The sequence below is a fragment of the Remersonia thermophila genome, chromosome 2 (genome assembly GCF_042764415.1).
Source record: "Remersonia thermophila strain ATCC 22073 chromosome 2, whole genome shotgun sequence".
Taxonomy (NCBI): domain Eukaryota; kingdom Fungi; phylum Ascomycota; class Sordariomycetes; order Sordariales; family Chaetomiaceae; genus Remersonia; species Remersonia thermophila.
Genome location: NC_092218.1, coordinates 2,852,014 through 2,871,925, shown reverse-complemented (window position 1 = coordinate 2,871,925; position 19,912 = coordinate 2,852,014). Strand labels below are relative to the sequence as shown.

The window sequence follows — 19,912 nt, the reverse complement described above, 5'->3', positions numbered from 1 at the left end:
ACCCCAACTCACTAGCCCTTTTGCCCCGCATCTTCCCCCGCCACTTGACAAGCGGGAGGGAAAAAAAAAGGGGGGGAGGGGGAGGGAAAGAGATTATGACTGCCAAGGCATCTGCATCTGCGTCGGCTGAGCCGGCCTCGGGAACACGGGTATCGTCTCCAGCTGATCCAGCCCCCCACCGATCATCGGCTGCTGTTGCTGCTGCTGCTGCTGCTGCTGCTGCTGCTGTTGGTTACCAGGCAACCAGCCACCGAGGCCCGTGGCTTGGGCGCTGACAGACGAAAAAGCCGTCTGGCGGAAGGGGTTCGTGCTCCCCGTGGGCTGGGAGAGGATGCCGCCCGCCGTGACGGGCCGCTCGCCTTGCGTGGGCGGCGCTGGCTGGGAGGGGCCAAAGTTCTTGGCAAAAGGGTTCGTGCTGCCCGTCTTGGTGGGTTGCAGGGAGGGCGCTGAAGTCATTTGTTGGGCTAGCTGTGGCTGTTGTTGTAGTTGGGTCTGGAAGGGGGAGGCCGAGGCGGCAGGAGAGGTGCGCGCGAACGGGTTGTTGGACTGGCTCGTGGAGGGCCGCTGCGGGAGAGTCGCAACGGGTGGTGAAGGAGAGGGCCCAAAGGGCGTCGTTGTCGTCGGTGCCCCGCCTGTCTGCTGCGTCATAAGCATGGACTGGCGGAACGGGTTGTTGGTTTGCTGGGGGACCTGAAGACCCGTCGTGGCGACCGTCTGGAACGTGGCGACGGAGTCTTGCGGGATGGACGAAAGCGAGGTCGTCTGGAACGCCGGCGGTGGTTGGGGAGTGAACCCTCCAAACCCGGCGCCGGTGAACGCTGGCTGAATTTGCTGCGGGCTCTGGGGCGTCGCGGAGAAGACTGCTTGGTTCTGTGGTTGGAAAGAAAGGCCGGCTTGGAGGCCGGTGGGCTGAGAAACAAAGCCGTTCTGGATCTGAAGAGTTTGCTGTGTCTGAAACGGAGTTGGACCCCATGGCGACATGCCAACCTGCAGTTGCGGTTGTGCTTGAAGTTGCGGCTGCGGCTGCGGCTGCGGTTGTACCGCCATGGGCGTCTGGTTCTGCTCGATCGACTCGAAAAAGTCAATGAGGTCGACATCCGGGCCCTTGGGAGGTTCCGGTTTGCTGGCCGCAGCCGGCGGCTGCTGCCGGCTCGTGCTGGTGGACGATGAGACTTTGGGGACTTCGACCCTTGTCGACTTGGACGTCGATCCGCCATTGGACTTTTTAGCCTCTTGCTCGGCCAGATATTGCCTGCGGTGGATCTCGAAATCGGGGTCCTTGAGATACTCCTCAAGCTGGCGGCCCAGGTTCACCGGAGCGTGCTTCAGCTTAGGGACTTCGACCCTCGTGTGATGCTCGAACTGGCGGGCGACGCTCAGGTACTGGACGACGTAGTCGGTCTGCCTCGTGAACGCGCGGTAGATTTCCATGGCCCTCTCGGCATCGGTTTTGGAAAGCTCGAAGAAATGCCCTGGCGAGGGTTAGCGGCGCGGGGAGAGACACGGTGGCAGAGAGGCCTACTAAGAATGTTGATCAAGGCCTGGTTGAGCGTCTGGAACAGGGCCAGGAGGTCCAAGACCAGAAGGCGGAAGACGGTGATGGTGATTTCGTTTTCGGGCTCGTTGTCCATGACGTCGCACTTGAGGAGGGCCGTCAGCTGATGTTGGACGACCTCGGTCTCGCGGAGCAGTCCCTTCTCGATGGAGAGCTTTTCGAGGCGGGGCTCCTTGAGGCGGACCCAGTCGATCTTGGTTTCCCTGTAGGCGCGGGCTCGTTCCGTGAGGTAGTTGGAGTAGTGGCGAATATTCCGACCTTGCGTTTGGGCTGTGGAAGAAGGGAGTGTCAGTAACAGCAGCAGTAGCAGCAGAAGCAGCAGCAGCGGCGGCGGCGGCGGCGATGATGACGACGACAACGACGACGACGACGGCAGCGCAACAGTCGGAACGTAGAAGGGCGGACTGACCATCCGAGAACATGCTCACGGCCAGCATATTCCTGTGCTTAGCAAGGTAGGCCAGCGTTACGTCTGGTGAGCCCTCGCGGATCATGAGGTGGACGGTGATCAAGCTCTTCAACACAACGGTCCATGTCGAGTCTCGTAGACGGCTCTGCAGGGCCCGGAAGACCTCCCCGACGCCGGCTTCTCCCGAATGAGTCGCGATGAGAATGTGCTCAATGTACTTCGTTTTAGGGGGCGCGGCCTATGAGCAACGGTGTCGGTCAGCCTCTCTGTGATGTGCTACCAGGAAGGAGGAGAGGGATGCATCGCAACCTGCCTTGACTTTGGTCGCGCCCTTGACGGACTTTTCGAAGGAGCTTGCCATGACGCTGAGATATCAGAATGCACAGGGCACGGGGCACGGGGCACAGGGCGCAGGGTGTGTCGGAGGGCAGGCTCGACAATGCTCGATCGAGATGCGGTCGTAAAAGGCGTAGCTGCTGCTGATCGGACTCGTTCGACCCGGGCTTTGCGGTCTTTGTCAAAGGACTCGCTAATTGGTCAGGCCGCAGGCACCGAGGATGACCAGAGTTCAGGCGGGAAGAAGAAAAGACGGGACGCGGCTTGTCTTCCTCCTTGGATGCATGCGCCGATCTGGCGGGGAGGGGGGGGTGGCGGGCGGACGGGCTGGGAACCGCTGGGGAAAGGGTGGATTGGAGGGAGGGAACGGGGGGAGAGGTGTTGTATTCGCGGTCGGGCAGCGTGACAGCGGCCAGCGGACGTCGAATAACGGATAACTACCTAGCGGATGGCAGATAGCGAGCGGCGTACTATGTGAGGCCTGGTGTCGGTCGCAGCCAAGCCAGCCACAAGTCGCGCGCGGTGTCGGTCGGGGGGGACGAAGGCGGACGGCGGTCGACGGTTGGAGAAGATCAACCAACAAAAACGGAAGTTCTGGAGGTACCCCGGTGGGTCGCTTTCTCTGTCGCCGGGGGGGAAGACAGGGGTCGGGGTCCCGCGCCAAGTGGGAGAAGATCGAGGGCGAAGAGGAAGAGGCGCAGGCTGACCCAAGCCAAGCGCACCGTTGGCAGTCTTGGCCGCAAAACGGCGGGTGGAACAGAGGCAGAAGGGATTCCGTGAATTGATCAGGGAGACGACCAAAGACACCAACTTGGGAGAACCTGGGCATGCCCGTTCTTGCGTCACCACACCAGTACGCAGTCCCTAGTACAGCACAGAGCGCCCACCGTAGCTCCAGCGCCGACAAGGGCTGACTCGAAATGCCGGCGGCTCACACATCCCAACATTCAAGCATCCAAGGTCCAAGACATGCAGGTAGAACAACGTAGGTCAGGTACGTATGGCAGATGGTATTTCGTTGCATTTCACTTCCTGTGACATGACGCCGAACCTCATTCTTCTCGTCTCCCGACGGCGTTGAACAGAAAACGTCCTCTCCTAGAACAAACCCGCTCCTCACACCTCGGCAGATGTGATGACGTCTCTCAGCCCCCATCAACAACCGAGTCGAGTCGGCTCTTTCATTGCGACAAACCTCCACTGGGAGGCCACCGTGGCAGCAAGCTCACAAGCCAGCCAAGCCAGCAAGCGTCCAACAAACAACCCATGCGAATCGCCGTCGAAAACTATGAAAGCAAAGAAACAAACGAAAACAAGAACCAGCAAGAAATACCCTGCGGAACACTCCCACTCGGTCGCCCGCAAGGGTCCCTTCCATCCAGGTTAATCAGAGTTGCCTTATCGCGTCCGTAGAGTAACAAGGTCGGTGTGCCGAACGCTGTCTTCATGCTCCCAGGCCTTCCATCACAACCAAACCGCTTAAGCCCCAGAGGGGAGAGTTTGGAAGCTCCAGAAGGAGGGATTGCATCGTTTGAACACCTTGGCTTTCATCATCTGGGAGGTTGGTTAGTCCGAGCTCGGGTGACCGGCGCAATGGCGGTTGATGTGTGGGATGGCGGTGGTGATATCACTCACTTTGTTTTGAATGGAAGGGATGAAGAAGAAAAAAGAGAAAAAAAGTTTCCAACGTTGCACACCACCAGAATCTTTTTGAGGGTTGGCCCGGTGGGTCCACTTTTTTTTCTGCTTATCGATTACGGGCCTGTCGATTGACGACTCGGGCCGTTTTGGCATCTGATGAGCCGACCCAGTGCGTGCACTGACAAACCTCCCACTTCCATGTTTGTTGGTGAGCAGCTCGGTGCCCGAGAAGAAACCGTGAGCACCGAGAGGGAAATATGGCTCACCGAATTCCCATACGGCGGTTGAGCCGTGTAAGGCTAAATCACTTGGGATGTAGCAAGCCTTCGTCCGCTCTCTTGTCGTTACGAGCTCCGGCTCAACCTTTTGCAACCCCCAGACGTCTTACACATGATGCTGCTGCTGCTACTCAAGGGGCTGCCAACGTGATTGGGAGAGAACTTAGGGAAGAATGGGCAAAATACAGTATGGCACATGCTCATATCGCCGTCGGTGTTTCTCCCATCATCGGATGCTGACTCTTGCAAAGATGACTTCCCCAAGGCATCCAGCGCACGCCAGTTCGTTGAGGGACAAACCGTCACGGTCCACGGGTTCCTCTCCAGGAAGCGAGTCCAAAGCTCCAAGCTCGTGTTTGCAGACATACAAATCGCCAATGGCCCTGCCGTGCAGATCGCGTCGAGCTTTGAGGAGCCCGGCACTCCGGCCCATGCCGTCAACCAGGCTCTCCGGGCCGTCCCGCTGCACAGCCCCGTCGCCGTCACGGGCACCGTCGCCAAGCTCTACCGCAGCTCCTCTGCCGACGAGGCGTCGGCCGCCTTGGGCTTGTCCTCCGCTCCAGGGACCTTCCCGGACAGCATCTTCCGCGTCGACATCGACCTCGCCAGCATCCAGCCCCTCAACGTCTTCCCCAAGGACATCATCGTCTCCAAGGGCGTGCAGTTCCCCCCATCCGCCCGCCACCTGCAGATCCGCTTCTCCGACCCCCTTCGCACCCGCCTCCTCGTCCGTCCCAGGATAGCCTTCCAGCTGCGCAAGTCCCTCCACGACCTCGCCTTCACCGAGGTCGAGACGCCGATCCTCTTCAAGTCCACTCCCGAAGGGGCGCGCGAGTTCCTGGTCCCGACCAGGCGCCCTGGATATGCCTACGCTCTGCCCCAAAGCCCGCAGCAGTACAAGCAGATGCTCATGGCCAGCGGTATCCGGGGGTATTATCAATTTGCTCGGTGCTTCAGGGACGAGGACTTGCGAGCGGACCGGCAGCCCGAGTTCACCCAGGTACGTTGCGCATCTGATAATCATGGCCGTGGTCCGTCGTGCCTTTCGCTCACTCTGCTCAGCTGGATCTGGAAATGGGCTTTGCCACGGGCGAGGACGTCATGCGAACCGTCGAGACGATCGTCTCCGACCTGACGGCGTTCCTGGAGTCGGAGTTCACCGTCGCGAAGCAGGGCGAGGAGGTGTACCTCGCACCCCGGCAGGGCTTGGTGAGTTTGACATCGCATCACCAGACGAACCGGGGGCGTTTCTAATGCTGTCTCCAAAGGCCGCCGAACAAGACCGCCCGGCTGCCGAATCCCCCTATGCGACGCCCCCCTTCCCGCGTATTACGTACGAGGAGGCCATGACGAGGTTCGGCGTCGACAAACCCGACCTGCGAATCCCTTTCGAGGTACGCTACACACACACACACACACACACACACACACACACATACATACAATGTGTTCACATCCGCCAAAAGCCATCCATCCAGCTAACAGATTGCCGCCTAGATCAACCGCCTCGACAACCTCCCACAATCCTTCGTGTCCATGATCTCGGACCTTGATCGGCCCGTGGTCGAAGGCTTCCGGTTTCGGCCGGGCGAGACGGACGACGACATCCGGCCCGTCGTGGTCCAGTTCGTCAACGACCTGCTCAAGAACCTGCCGCCCGCCCTCGCCAACAACCCCGACGGCGCACCTGTGGCGCTGGTGGTCGACTCGTCCAAGCCGCTCGGCGGCCTGGCGCCGCTCGGCTTCGAGGGGTCCCTGGCCCTCGCGTCCAGCGGGCTCCCGCAGTTCCAAGACCTCCAGGACGGCGACGTCCTCTTCTTCCAGGCGCGCCCGGACCGACCCTTCCACGGCGGCTCCACGGCGCTCGGCACCCTGCGGACGCTCGCGTACCAGGCGGCCGTCTCGCGGTCCCTCCTCCCGCGCGACCTCGGCTTCCGCTTCCTCTGGGTCACCGACTTCCCCATGTTCACGCCGCACTCGGACGCCGGCGCCGACGCCGACCCGGGCCAGGGCGGGTCCGCGGGCTTCTCGGCGACGCACCACCCCTTCACGGCGCCGCTGACCGACGCCGACGTCGAGCTCCTCGCCACGGACCCCCTCAGGGCCCGGGCGGACCACTACGACCTGGTGGTCAACGGCGTCGAGCTGGGCGGCGGCAGCCGGCGCATCCACGTCGCGCGCATGCAGGAGTACGTGATGCGCGAGATCCTCCAGATGTCGGACGCCGGCGTGGCGCAGTTTGCCCACCTCCTCGAGGCGCTGCGGGCCGGGTGCCCGCCGCACGCGGGGTTCGCGCTCGGGTTTGACAGGCTCGTGGCCCTCCTGACGTATACGGATTCGGTCAGGGACGTGATTGCGTTTCCCAAGTCGATGAAGGGCGAGGACCTGACGGTGAAGAGCCCCGGCAAGGTGGAGCAGGGGCAGTGGGAGACGTATCATCTGGCGTTGAAGGGCAAGAAATAAGTCCGGTGGGGGTCTGTTTGTAGAGGGAATATTCGTGTACGATACGAGCGTGGGCTGCATGCATGACTGCTCCGTCTTGTTCACATGGACTATTTTTTGTCTTTTTCGAAACAACAAGAAGCCCAAAAGGGAAGATGGCGAGAGCCGGTCCTGAACCGGCCGATCCAAAAGTCCATGCCTCCCTGAGCTAAATACACGGACGTCTAGCAGCCTGCGCCAGATCCCAAGAAGGAAGCATTTGTCTACAAAAGAAGCATTATTTCTATGACACCCTTTCGATTACCGTAGAAATACATCAGGCGGGATCCTCCCCCGTATGCGCTCAGCACTTGAGGTTGATGCCCCGCCGCAACTCCGACTGGCGAATCTCAAACATGACCTGGATGCCCACAAACAGCGCCGAGCACGCCGTGACCAGGAACACGAGACCTATTGAGCAAACAAAAAAAAAAAAAGACGGTCAGGTCAGTATCAAGGGGACAAAGAAAGCCAAAAAAAAAAAAGAGGGAGCAAGGAAGCCAAAATGCGGTAGAGAAAGAGAGAGAGAGAGAGAGAGAGAGAGACGTACCCGAATAATCCCTAAATATGCCCTTCACGATGCTCTGCAGCCCATCCAGCCCGACGGCGAACCCCACCAGGTTGGCCGCCATCATCATCAGCACGTTGGCCACGCCTCCCGCGCACGAGAGCATGCGGTACGCCGTGGGCCTCCGCTCCCACTTCCTCTTGGGGAACAGGATCCTCGACGCCACGATCTCGGGCAGGAAGAAGAAGACGATCAGCCACCCCCACACCAGCAGGTGCAGCTTGATGTCGTGCCACAGCGCGACAAACGTAAACACCAGCAGGTACGTGGCGACGGAGCGGGCCGCGGAGCGGGCGGAGCGAAAGTCGGAGCCGCCCAGGGGCACGTACAGGTAGCGCAGCAGCCAGCGGTAGTAGCTGCGGTGCCAGCCGCGCCAAAAGGACAGCGTGCTGTAGTTGTCGCTGACGCAGCGCAGCATGTTCTCGGGCGGGTCGATGCCGTCGGTCAGGCTCCACAGCCGGAAGAAGCGCCAGGGCAGGAGCAGCTTGAGCCAGATGATGTGCAGGTTGAAGTAGGCGAGCAGCGAGATCTGCGCGGGCGAGTACGTGTCCCACCTGGGGCGGGCCTTGGCGATGGCGCCGACGTAGTCGTAGTGCAGGACGAGCTCCATGGCGAGGAGGACGAGGACGAAGCGCACGCCGTAGCGGACGGTGCGGCCGGTCGAGAGGGTGGCCGGGCGGTAGCGCTGCTGGGAGATGAAGTCGTTAAAGGTGATGATGGGCCCCGTGAGGTAGAGGGGGGCGTAGATGGCGTAGGCGACGTAGTTGCGGAACGAGTAGTCTTGCGGGGAGGCAGGGATGGAGATGCGGTCGCGTTCCGAGAGGTTGGCCGGGTCGAGTTGTTTCTTCTTGCCGGCGTCAGCGAGTGAGCGAACAGGGCTCCGAGAGAAGGGGTTGGCGACAAGAGCCGGGATGGAGATGGCTTTACCTCTATCGGGCTGGATCCTCGCCTGTCCAGGCTCCAGTAGTAGTCCAGGTTGAAGCTGATGAGGCGGAGAACGGTGATGTTGAAGAGGATCTCCCAGCGGCTCATGATGCCGCCGCGGCGGTCGAGCCACTCGCCGAGCTCGACGAGCCCGGGGCTTCCGCCGCCGAGGAACAGCGCCATGTTGCGGAACTTGTACCCCTGGCACAGCTCGTTGGCGAACAAGGTGCAGATGTTGAAGGTCCACGTCAGGACGGGGACGTAGTTCCTCGGCAGCGCCGTGGCGATCTTGTAGTTGAGGCCCAGGATGACCAGGATCTTGGCGGCCGAGAAGCCGTGGAGCGCGACGAGGTAGAAGAGCGCAAAGGCGAAGTCGAAGGACGCGCGCTGACGCTGCCGCGCATCGGCCGCCTCGGACGTGGCTGACCGGCTGCCGCCCGGCAGCACGTACTCGGCGGGCAGCGGGTGGACGGCGTTCCAGATGCGGCGCAGCAGCGGGTGGAAGACGATCAGCAGGGCCATGAACGGCAGGTTCTTGCGGAACGTGTTGTATTGGGCATCCGAGACGTCCTATGCGCGAGACGACGGGGCCGGCGGTCAGCGAGGGCATCTTCTTGGGACCCCACGAGGTAGGCCGATGAGAACTTGGAGGCCACTCACGATTTTGCGCCCGGGAATCCACCCTTCCGACAGGTAGCGTTCAAACTGGCGGTATCTCGGGTCCGATGCTGCAGAGCCAACACATGATGTCAGCGCCCCCTTCTTTCTCACGTCCTCTCCCCCTCTTCCTTCTCCCTTACCACCACCACTACCACCACCACCTAAACGGGCTTTCGCAAGGGAACCTACGCCTTGACACGTCGTATGCGACCCAAAACATGTAGGGCACGCAAACGAGAAAGACCAGATAGTACAGGTAGAACTCGGGCGTCTTCCATTTCGGCGGTTCGGCGTGGGGGTCCGGGGTGGGCTTCGCAGCGCCGGGGCCGTGGGCCACGCGGTAGGGGACCGTCGAAGGCGTGGTGAAGCGTGTGTCGAGGGTGTCGAGGTCGTAAACGCTGGCGAAGAACCCAAGAGGGCCGGAGCGACGGCGGCTCGCCGTGTCGTCTCTGGGCGCCATGGTTCGTTCGGGGTCCCAGGAGGGAGGGGAGGGGAGGGGAGGGGAGGACGGAGGGATCGGGGCGGGCTGGGTGGGAGTCTCTTGCTTCTGGATGCGGTGCGGTGCGGCTTTGTCTCTAGGGCATTTTCGGGGTTGGGAATTGGCTGAAGGGGCCTTGGAACGGGGGAAGCGTAGGGAGAGGGGATGTCGATTGAACGGCTTGGTCCCGTCGGAAAACTGCTGCCGACCTAGGCGTGTGTTTGGCGGAGGTACCGGTCAGGTAGGTAGGTAGGTACCGTACCTGAGCGTGAGGCTGGGCTGGGGGTGTGTTGGAGGTTCAAGTCGAGGTTCTGCGCTGGAACCCGACCCACTAAAATGTTCCAGCCCGTGTTACAACGCCGTTGCAACCGCCCCTCCCCCCCCCCCGGCCGGGAGCTCAGCCGCGCGCTGCGGGAGTCCCGCGACGGGGAACCAGGCGGACCCTGCCAAGGCGGAGCCCCTGAACCCCCCCTTTTTTCCAGAACTCACTCCTGAACGTACCGTGGGTAGGTAGTTACGCTAACTAGGTAATAGGTACACAGTAGTTAGGTACCGCACATGATGCTTCAGCACAGATTGGATGATTCCATGTGTACTGTGTACACTAATACCTAAGTGTACATAGAGCCAAGCTTCCCAGATGGAGACTTCAAATCATCGGGCTGACCAGATGAACGGCGCTAGCACCTTGGTGTATGTATGTATGTAGGTATGTATGTCTGTATGTGTGCATGTGTGTATGTCTGTAGGTATGTGTGCATGTGTGTACTAACGTATGTACCCATGTGTGTACGTATGTATGTACAGCAACTACCTGGGCTCGCCTGGTTCTACCTCCTGATTCACCTCATGCATCGGCGAGGTGCCAGCGGCGTCCGCTCACTCCCCCATGACCCCGTAGCTCTTGACGCGGCTGTAGTAGTACGGCTTCACGTTGCGCATGGAAAACTCGGCCCACTCGCCCGTCAGCGGGCTGTAGCTGTAGAAGCCCTTCCAAGCCAGCTTGTTGTTGCGCGGGCCCGCCCCCCCCTGAGCGGCCTTGCCGGCCGACCGCATCGTCAGGTCCAGCCGGTAGATGTAGTTGCCCACGCCCTCGGTCTCGACGACGAGATCCCCCTCGATCTCGCCGGGCGACGCCCCTGGGTTGTCGGTCGCCCTCGCCAGCCTCCACCGGCCCCGCAGCGCCGACTTGGCCACGTTGGCGCTCGGCAGGTGCGGGTTCGCCCCGCCCTTGTGCAGCGCCAGCGCGTCGCGCGTGAGATGGTGCACCACGTCCCCCGGCTCGGCCGTCGTCAGCAGGCTCAGCACGGTGCCGTCGCGGAAGAAGCGCAGGTACCGGTAGTAGGTGACGATGTGCACGGGCGCGGCCCACGTCGCCAGGCTGTCCGACGCCTGCCCGGCCCGCATGTAGTTGACGGTGCTGATGTAGCACCCGCCGAACCGCACGCGCGGGCGGAGGCGGAGCATGCGCTGCCACGAGCAGGCGTAGAGCGTGCCGAAAAACGCGAGCGTGTTGGCGGCGTTCTCGCGGGCCAGACGCTCGGCGCGCTCCGCGAGCGCGGAGCGCGAGGCGGGCATCTTGTCGGCCTCCAGGGGGAGCGGCGACGGCGGCCCGAGGGCCGTCCCCGTCCCCGCCTCCGTCTCTGCTTCCTCCGCCTCGGCCGCTTCGGCCGCCTCGCGGAGGAGGTCCCCCTCGGTGAGCGGGCCCCAGTTGACCTGGCACTGCCAGTGGTAATGCATGCCGCCGAAGCCGAACTCGGGCCCCACGCAGAGGCGGCGCCAGACGCGGTCCTCGGTGACGACCAGGTACGCCAGGCGCTTGCAGACCTGGGCCATGCGCACAAAGTCGCCGACGTCGTTGAGGGCGACGTCGCACAGGATGAGCGCCAGGATCTCCTCGGGCAGAGAGGCCATCGGGCACGGAGGCGCCGGCGTCCCCTCGACCTCGGGCGGCGCCGGCGTGATGGACAGGGTGGAGAAGCTCTTGATCAGCTCCTTCATGGACCGCGCCGTCTCCGCCTTGGACGCGCTCGTCGGCGTGTCCTTGGCGGGCGCCGCCTGCGCGGGCTTCGGCGGCGGCTTGGGGAAGTGCTTGTTCCGGTACTTCTTGTCCACGTTCTCGTCCATCTGCGCAGGGCTCAGCTTGGGGTCCCCTCACCACCGCGTCGCTTCGGAGCAAAGGGGAGCACGTACCTTGAATGCCTGCCTGTACAGGCGCAGGCTGTCTCCCAAATTTCCCGCGGCCTCCTTCTCCACGGCTCGCTCGAAGTGCTCGAGGGCCGTCACGGGCTCCCGCTTCCCCGAGCTCTGGGGGCGCACGGTCTCCGACGACGAGGACGCCGTCGCCGTCGCCGTCGCCGTCGCCTCGGGTGCCGCCAACGGCTCGTCGAAGGAATGGCTGACATAGATGACATCATCACCTGCATCCTGGAGCACCTCTTTCTGCTTCTGAGGGGCTTTGGGCGGGTTCCCGCGCGGTGCTACGGCCAGCGCGTTCGCCCCCGTAGGTCGGGACGGGCCAGCCGCCGGGCCTGTGTTGGAGGCCTGTCGTGGCGGCGGCGGCGGCTGCTGCTGCTGCTGCTGCTGTTGACGCTGCCGGGAAGAGCCCGACGCCGCAGCGAGCCTCGCCCGAACTTCGGCCCTCCATTGCTCACGAAACGACTCAAGCTCGGGGTTGGAAACGTCCGAGTCCATGGCGTGAAGGCTGTGTGGCGTGTGGAGAGGGGGTTTCGGTAGCGGCAAGCAGGCAGGTAGGGCAGGACTCGGCCCACCGTAAGATGAAATGAGATGAGAGCGACGGAGCCCACAAGAGGACCTGAGCTTACTGCGTAGTTAGAATGTCAACTTTGTAATATCTAGTGTGTGTCCACGTCCACGTCCATGTCCACGTCAAAAGAGATACGTGGATGGCAGGGGTGCGGCATCCCGGAACGGTTTGTCTGCGCTACTGTGTAAGGTTACCTGCCCGAGCGGGACTCGGCCATCGGATCGGTTGCGACAGGACGTGCTTGGATGATGACGCCGCCGCCGATAAGTCATCCCGGCCAACGCTCCCCGGTGACCATCCCTGCCCGGGGCCTGTTTGCCCCACAGCGGGACCCATCTCAGCCCCCTATTCGGCCAATAACATGGAAGACCCCCTGCCCGTGTTTTGTCATACCCGGCTCTCGCCGTTCTTCAGCTTTGACAATGACGTCTTTTACACATACAAAGTCCACCGGGCAAGGGGAGATATTCGGACACTATGGACGGTCTGGAAAAAGAGACGACAATACAACTCAGCTCGGGGATTTTTTTTGGTTGTCATGAAGGAACTTTGCAGCGCTCGACGAGGTACTCGAGGATGGCGCCCGACTCCCACAGGGTGCGGTTGTCGGAGACCGTCATGGTGGTGGTGCCAACAGGTGGGTTGGTCCTTGGTGGTGAGGTGGTGGACAGCGTAGGTTGAGAAAGATGTCACGAGCTGGGTTGATGGAAAGGCTGGCTTGCTGGCTTGTTAGTGACCGGATGGCCCGGGTCATGTCGTTCGGCTTCCAAGCAGCCTTCTATCCCCCTTTTCTGCCCGCTTCCCCATTCATGAAGCCATGATGCCGGCCTGGTGCGTTCCTCCGAGCCGTACCGAGGTGAAGCTTCCCCCAGCTTCGTTGCACAACCCTCACCGTCGTCCATGACCGCCATCGTCATCATTCTGTTTAGGGCTCTCGATTTCTAAGCCCGTTGGAAATCTCAGAAAAAAGTCTCCATCCCCGATGCAGTGCCCCTGCGTCGAATCCTCCATGCCCGGCTGCGTTGAACCGGCCAAGACTGCGGAGCGAGTTGCCTACCTTCCTTACCTACCCATCTGTCCGTTTCTGTCGGAGCTCCAAGTAGGTATGTTGCACAAGGAGGGGAGGCCATCTCAGATGGGCCTCTGCTGCTGTGTATGCCGGGCTCTTTGGGTCCATCTCAGCTCGAACCAGCTGAGCCGCCGGCCGCTTCCGTCAGCGAACCCTCCGCATCCGCGCCAGCGGACGAATTCCACCATCACAGACATATGGACCTTCGGCACCTGACCTCGTCTTCTCGCAACGCCATGGGCGAGGGGAGTACCTGGTCAACCCTACGTTTCTGTGTGTAAGGTATGGAACGCAGACAGAGACTCCTTGGCAGAGAGGAGAGAAGAAGAGGGAGCCCGGGAACACGGGAAGCTTATCACAATCAAAGGATCCGCGTTGCGTCTACCCGGTCTTGTACATACAAGACAGCTGCGTCATAGGGACTCCTCTGCCTGCGAGAAGCAACAAACACGCCATGGAAAAAAAGAGAGAAAAAAAATCGCTCTTCTCATTGTTGGTACTCTTGGTAAAGAGACCCAGCGTCCATCTTCTTCCGCGGTACATAAGATGCCGTGCAGCCTTGAGCCTAAAAACCCTTTCTAAAGCATGGCATTATTGAAGCTGCATGTTGCATCTGGCATTCCTCTTCGAGACGGGAGTGGGGAAGTTCACCACCCGCCGGAATGGAAGCCTGATAGGTAGGTCACCCCCCCCCCCCGGAACGGTCCCGGCGGCACCCCAGCGGCACCCCAGCGGCACCCCAGCGGCACCCCAGCGGCACCCCAGCACCCCCCAGCACCTTCTGGAGAGCATGCATAGCCATCACATGGGCGCAGGTGGGACAAGAGCGGGCCGTGGCCAAGCCACGATTTCAGGTGGAGACAGAGGCACCGGATCCTCAGGCAGCCACCAACCGGAATGCTCTGCTCAGCTGATGCCTTTACATAGAATGCCCGCAGAAGCTTGCTGATCATGGGCGTTTCGGGGTTTCCGCCGGGATCCAATGACTCGGATTGACGGAAGGAATCCGATCAACGTTCTCTTCTCTTCCGAGGGGCACCGCCGAACCCGGGCCAAGCTTCAAAACGGTCGCTCGGTTTCTTCCCGCGAATGCTGCTCTTTTTTTTTTTTTTTCTTATTGTTTTTGTCTCTCTTTCATCGCTGCTTCGTGACGACTCACAGCACACTGGCTTGCTGTCCCGCAACAACAACAATAGCAACAAGGATCGTTCCTTGCGGCGTGTCATCCCCTGGATTCAGACGGGCTCAGCCATCCGTCAGCTCTTGCGCCGTTCTGCCAAGCGCTGGCCCACCGGGGGGACGACGCTAACTGCCAAGCTAAAGACGACGCGATCGACAAGGAAATTCCACAACCCCCCGTCGTCTGTGCTTGCTTCTCCGATCCCAACAACCTCAAAACCGTCATTCGTCTTGCGTTCCTCGCCGGCAGATACGGGACTCATCGATCTGTCTTGGAGGAACAGCCACCCAATCCAATCCAACCCGACTCAAACGAACCCGCGGGGCCTCGCGCCGACATCTCGCCCACCATGGGGTGGTCCAAGCCCACGCGCATCAAGGTGATGCTCGTCTTGGACACCATCTTCTTCCTGCTCGAGCTCGGCGCCGGTTTTGCCGTCCACTCGCTGGCCCTGATGGCCGATGCCTTCCACATGGTGAGCTGGCCTGGAAGAGCCCTGCCGACGGGCATCCCCACCAGACGTCAATCACCCAAGCTAACCTAGCCGCAGCTCAACGATATCATCTCCCTTCTCGTGGGCTTGTGGGCCGTGTCCGTGGCGAGCAAGGCCACGACAGACAAATACTCCTACGGGGTGAGTGCCATTGACGCATAGCTCCTTGGCCCAACAACGCATGCTGACGCGCCCTGGCGCAGTGGCTCCGCGCCGAGATCCTGGGCGCCTTCTTCAACGCCGTTTTCCTCATCGCCCTCTGCGTCTCCATCGTCCTCGAGGCGCTCACGCGATTCCTCGAACCCCCCGAGATCACGCACCCCCAGTTTATTCTGATCGTCGGCTGCCTCGGCCTCGCTTCCAACCTCGCCGGCTTCGTCATTCTCGGCGGCCACGGCCACGACCACGGCCACGGCCACGGCTCGGAAGGCCCCGACCACGGCGCGCACGCCCACGACGACCACCACGCCCACGCGGATGACGATCGCGCTGCCGAGGAGGGTCGCGCCGGACATGTGGCGGACCGGGATTCCATGGAGGAGGAGAGCGGCCCCGATGTGTTCCCCGAGGCGGCCATCGCGAGGTACAGGAGCCACTCGATTGCCGCCGACGAGGCGGTTGACGGCACCGGCCGGAGGGACCGGCGCTCGGGCGTCCGGCACGGCAGGCTGACCAGCATCGGCGATATGAGCATCCACCCGGCTAGCTTCCGCCAGGAGATCATCGCCGCGAGCCGGCCGCAGCGCGACGAGCCTAGCAGCAGCAGCAGCAGCGAGAGCGGCGCCGAGGATGGGTTGCCTGGGTCCCGCCGCGGGAACGATATCGAGGAGGGTGACGAGGAAGCCGAGGAGCTGCGTGAGGACACCCCCCTGCTGAAGCGGACCCAGGAGCCGCGGCCCGCCCCGGTCGCGCAGCCGCCGCCGAAACGGTCGCGGCGAGGCTCGGGCATCCACCACTCGCACAACCACAACAAGCCCAAGAAGGCCGGCAAGAAGAGCGGTCACAACCACGGCGACATGGGCATGAACGCCATGATCCTCCACGTGCTGGGAGACGCGCTGGGCAACGTGGGCGTCATCATCACGGCGCTCGTCATCTGGCTGACGGACTGGCCGGGCAAGTACTACGCCGACCCGGCCGTCTCCCTCTTCATCACCCTCATCATTCTGCACTCGTGCGTGCCGCTCACCGTCGCCGCGTCCAAGATCCTGCTGCAGGCCACGCCCGAGCACATCGACCTCAACGACGTGCGCGAGGACATCCAGGCCCTGCCGGGCGTCGTCAGCTGCCATCACGTCCACATCTGGCAGCTCTCCGACACCAAGATCGTCGCCTCCATGCACATCCAGCTCGCCTTTGACATCTCCGAGGCCAACGGCGAGCGCTACATGGAGCTCTCCCGCATGGCCCGCAAGTGCCTGCACGCCTACGGCATCCACAGCGCCACCATCCAGCCCGAGTTCTGCACCAACCACTCTCGCGCCCGCAGCGGCGTCGGCGCCGGCACCGCCAACCCCGTCTCGGACCCGCCTCGTCCGCCGCCCCGGCCCCGGCCCCGGCCCCGGCCTTGGCCCCGTGCGCCCCCGCCGACTGCGGGAACAACGACGTGTGCCTCCTGCTCGACTGCGTCGACGACTGCTCCGGTCTAGGGTGCTGCCCTTCGCCGAAAAGCTCGTCGCGGCCCGAAAGCGCGCACTCGGGACACAGCGGCCACGGCCATCGCGCCGGGGAGCACGACCACGACCACGAGCACAGGCACTAGGGGGGCGCCGGCTCGCATGTCCTGACCACGGTCCCCGCGGTTGCATTTTGCTTCTTGTATGTACTTTCTATCCTCGTTTTAGTAGTTCTTGTAGCGGAGCTGGGGTCAGGATCGCCCGTGGCTGGGTGGACTGGTCGATACGAAGGTGGAGGGCTGTGATTACACATGGGATTACTTGGGCGTTACGGTGTGGGGGTCAGGGAATGGGCATGACGCATGCATGGTCGCTAGCCGCTGTACTGTTCTTTGGGTATTGTATACCTACCTACCTTTACCTATTCGTTGGCTTTGATTCGCTTTGTTCCTTGCCGGTTTGAAAAAGGAGAACTGGAGTTTGTTCATAGACGTGACATGTTGAAGCAGGCCTCCCTCTTTTCATCCAGGTGGATGGCCACGGTGATATTTCACCGGAGCTTTGAATGGGTGGGCGGCGTTGTTTTGCCAGTTTCGGGTTCATCATCAGGAGCGACGAGGTGTTGCTATCAAGGTCCGGATGGAGGGAAAAAAAAAAGAAAACAATATGGAAATTTTTCTTTCGGCTGCCATGTCCTTTCTGCCCTGGCCCTCGGGCGGCTCCAGACTTGGCTCAAGTGGAATGTTTAGGTGACATGAGAATTAGTAGATAGCATTGTTGACTATGACTGAACCATCACCACGCCAACAAGCTGATCCTCAGCTCATGTCAAGATCGCCGTCCATCGACCGCCACCGGGTCTGAATTTCCATCCAGCTCGACCGCCAGCCCGACAAACACCACCAGCACAGCAGCGTACGCCAGAGTGCCAGCAAGGACCTCTCCTGGCCTTTCCACAAAACGTGCCACGATGACCCCAAACACCACTGTAAACACGGTTGTCGTGGCCAAGCAGGTAGCTCGTGTGTTGTGCAAAACCATGATCCACATGGGGGCGAGCATGAAGAGCCCGCCAAAGAGACTGATAAGAAGACGCCGGAGGAAAGCGCTGTACCATGCCTGGCGCTTGGTGTCGTAACGCGTTCCGCCGATTGGGTTCCAGGCAGACTCCCAAGGGCGCGCTGCGGCCTCCTTCAGGTCGTTGTACGCCGCGTCTCTTTCCAGTGGATCTTGGATGGCCCCTTTCCACGCGAGCTGCATGATCTGGTCTTCCGTCAAGCGCTCTGCTGAGATGACAAACGGGTCGTTGGCTTGGTGGCCGAACTGCCCCATGAACTCGTAGTCGCGCACTGCCTGGACTGCTTGCGGGTTAATAATGAGGAATTCTGCTTCAGCTCTAATTATGATGCTGAAACGGCCTGGCGACCTCGGCTTTGTTCGATCAGGCCATGGCGGTTCTTACTATACTCTTTAAGATCGTCCTCCCACCGCTCGGGCGGCGTGCCCCCTTGATGCAGCTTCATGATGCTTCCGACGAGTCTGCATTGAATCACTCGGAGGCGCATGCGCTGGAGCTCGGCCAGGCTCATGTGCAGGTGATGGCGCCCGATGTGATTGCCATCGCGTTTGCGTTTGGCTTCCCTGGCCGGTTGCCCCTTGACTCTTCGAACGAGATTTCTCCGGTGACCGCCGAGCACCCATGGCTCGGGTTTCTCGAAGTCAAGCCCGGTACTATCTGGGCCAAGAGAGTTATTGCCGGCTTCCAAAATCTGGATACGATCCAGAAGTTAAGCGACGGGTATTTATTACCTGTGTTGTCGCGGCTTTCTGGATCGGGCGTCATAATAAGAACGGACGGGATGCACCGCGGCTCTAACAATCGCAAGCAGGCTGACGATGGTTTCTAGGAATAACCACGGTTCCAACTTCCTGAGAGCAAAAGGATATCATGTATACCGACAGCGAATGGCATTCAAATCCTGAGCAGTGCGAACTCGGGTGCGAACAAGAGGGGGCAGCCCGTCAGCCCGTCAGCCCGTCAGCCCGTCAGGCTGCCTCACTACGCCTCACTACTAGTATGTACATGGTCGCATGCAGCTTCGGTTCAAGTCTGACCAACCCCTTCGAGCGCCACAACGTACTGCTGCATATGTACTGCGGCTGCGGCCAATATCCTTGGAGGACAAAAATGCTAGGCTGTGCTCGGGACGCCACATGCTGTCTTGAGGAGCAGCACCCCGCTCATCTCTCTCTCTCTCTCTCTCTCTCTCTCTCTTGGCTTTGTCCCCCATCTGAATTCTTTTGCTTGGACTTATGTTCTAGTAGTCCAAGGCCCGGCTCAGCAGTTTTCATGCCACAAGTCAATTCTTTAGACCAACATGGTCATCTACCCCGAGTACATATCGGTTGATTTTTCTCGCAGCGGGGATGGGCTCGCAACGATCCACCTTACCTTCGGATCTGATGAGGACGCTGCAGAGTACTCAAGGCTGTCCGACGCGGCATGGTCACATCAAAGCCCAGACAGACATGCTAGCCGTGTGGCGAGAAACCTCGCCGGGTTCCATATGTCCAAGGATCGTTTTACCCTCGAGTTCGAAACACCGGGCCACTGTCGTGAATGGCACGTGGCTCAAAAGAGCTCTTCATGGGAAATAAGAAGTGACTATCCGTCAAGCGTGAGCCTGAAGACCATGACCGGCCTGGAGCCTACGATAGACCAGCTCAAGAAGACACCAATCCCGCCAGGAAGGAATTCACCGCCTCGCTCTTCAAGATTTTTCTGGTTCCGCAAACGCAGAGGCCTGTCCAAAAAAGACATAAGCCATCCTGTGAATCGCGAACCACCGCCACGAAGCCCGCCAGAAACGGCTCGGATAAGATTCATGGCCGGAATGCCTGAGCAAACTACAACCCCCGCTCCCAAAACTTGGAACCTGCTCCAGGGGATCTCTGACCCAATGATTACAGCTCTAGGTTAGCTTCTGGAGACATGCCCGAGAGGGGGAAAAGGCCGGCCTAAGTCTTTGATTGGTGCTAACTCTCTATCAACAGCGCTCATCAATAACCAGCCGCCCCTGACATCTGAACGCAACCAAGTGGTAACAGGCCAATGAGATGAACGACTTTGACGGTGGCGAGAGGGCGGAGGTTGGAAGTGACAGGACGCAGAGAATAGGAACGCATGCCTAGCAACAAAGGGCCGCGAGGTATTAACCTGGAACAACAGGTATTTATTATAGGATATTTAGAGATCATGGCAAGCAGCGTCTTGAATCGCCATTATCAAAGATAGGTACCTATTTTCTCTCTTTTTTTTCTCCTTTTTTGAATAATTAGGGTTGATAAACGGGGGAGGTCAATATCAATCTGAGAACAGCGGAGAGGAACACATCACCCAAGATCCTATGTCCTCAACGTTTGTAAGAAGGGATACGGGTGTCTAAATACCTAATTA

At 60.7% G+C, this 19,912-nt stretch overlaps 7 protein-coding genes across 7 annotated transcripts; 3 read left to right on the top strand and 4 right to left on the bottom strand.

Annotated features, from left to right (window-relative positions):
• Positions 1-93: 93 nt before the first annotated feature.
• Positions 94-2,325, bottom strand: VTJ83DRAFT_2239 (uncharacterized protein; the record flags this gene model as incomplete). The annotated part of the gene is made up of 4 exons (XM_071008487.1): positions 94-1,472; positions 1,523-1,825; positions 1,965-2,202; positions 2,278-2,325. The coding sequence occupies 4 exons, from the start codon at positions 2,323-2,325 to the stop codon at positions 94-96; spliced, it is 1,968 nt and encodes a 655-aa protein (XP_070868779.1).
• A 1,873-nt stretch (positions 2,326-4,198) lies between these two features.
• On the top strand, positions 4,199-6,682 carry VTJ83DRAFT_2238 (uncharacterized protein; the record flags this gene model as incomplete). The annotated part of the gene is made up of 5 exons (XM_071008486.1): positions 4,199-4,406; positions 4,471-5,219; positions 5,282-5,428; positions 5,488-5,613; positions 5,717-6,682. 5 exons carry the CDS (start codon positions 4,199-4,201, stop codon positions 6,680-6,682), a joined length of 2,196 nt encoding a protein of 731 aa, XP_070868778.1.
• Positions 6,683-7,004: 322 nt separating this feature from the next.
• VTJ83DRAFT_2237 (uncharacterized protein) lies at positions 7,005-9,312 on the bottom strand (the record flags this gene model as incomplete). The annotated part of the gene is made up of 5 exons (XM_071008485.1): positions 7,005-7,111; positions 7,251-8,115; positions 8,196-8,762; positions 8,853-8,920; positions 9,042-9,312. 5 exons carry the CDS (start codon positions 9,310-9,312, stop codon positions 7,005-7,007), a joined length of 1,878 nt encoding a protein of 625 aa, XP_070868777.1.
• Positions 9,313-10,209: 897 nt separating this feature from the next.
• On the bottom strand, positions 10,210-12,024 carry VTJ83DRAFT_2236 (uncharacterized protein; the record flags this gene model as incomplete). Its single annotated transcript, XM_071008484.1, has 2 exons — positions 10,210-11,457; positions 11,524-12,024. 2 exons carry the CDS (start codon positions 12,022-12,024, stop codon positions 10,210-10,212), a joined length of 1,749 nt encoding a protein of 582 aa, XP_070868776.1.
• A 2,671-nt stretch (positions 12,025-14,695) lies between these two features.
• VTJ83DRAFT_2235 (uncharacterized protein) lies at positions 14,696-16,488 on the top strand (the record flags this gene model as incomplete). The annotated part of the gene is made up of 3 exons (XM_071008483.1): positions 14,696-14,821; positions 14,897-14,980; positions 15,043-16,488. The coding sequence occupies 3 exons, from the start codon at positions 14,696-14,698 to the stop codon at positions 16,486-16,488; spliced, it is 1,656 nt and encodes a 551-aa protein (XP_070868775.1).
• A 795-nt stretch (positions 16,489-17,283) lies between these two features.
• On the bottom strand, positions 17,284-18,298 carry VTJ83DRAFT_2234 (uncharacterized protein; the record flags this gene model as incomplete). The annotated part of the gene is made up of 3 exons (XM_071008482.1): positions 17,284-17,813; positions 17,918-18,190; positions 18,265-18,298. The coding sequence occupies 3 exons, from the start codon at positions 18,296-18,298 to the stop codon at positions 17,284-17,286; spliced, it is 837 nt and encodes a 278-aa protein (XP_070868774.1).
• A 535-nt stretch (positions 18,299-18,833) lies between these two features.
• Positions 18,834-19,571, top strand: VTJ83DRAFT_2233 (uncharacterized protein; the record flags this gene model as incomplete). Its single annotated transcript, XM_071008481.1, has 2 exons — positions 18,834-19,431; positions 19,510-19,571. The coding sequence occupies 2 exons, from the start codon at positions 18,834-18,836 to the stop codon at positions 19,569-19,571; spliced, it is 660 nt and encodes a 219-aa protein (XP_070868773.1).
• Positions 19,572-19,912: the final 341 nt, after the last annotated feature.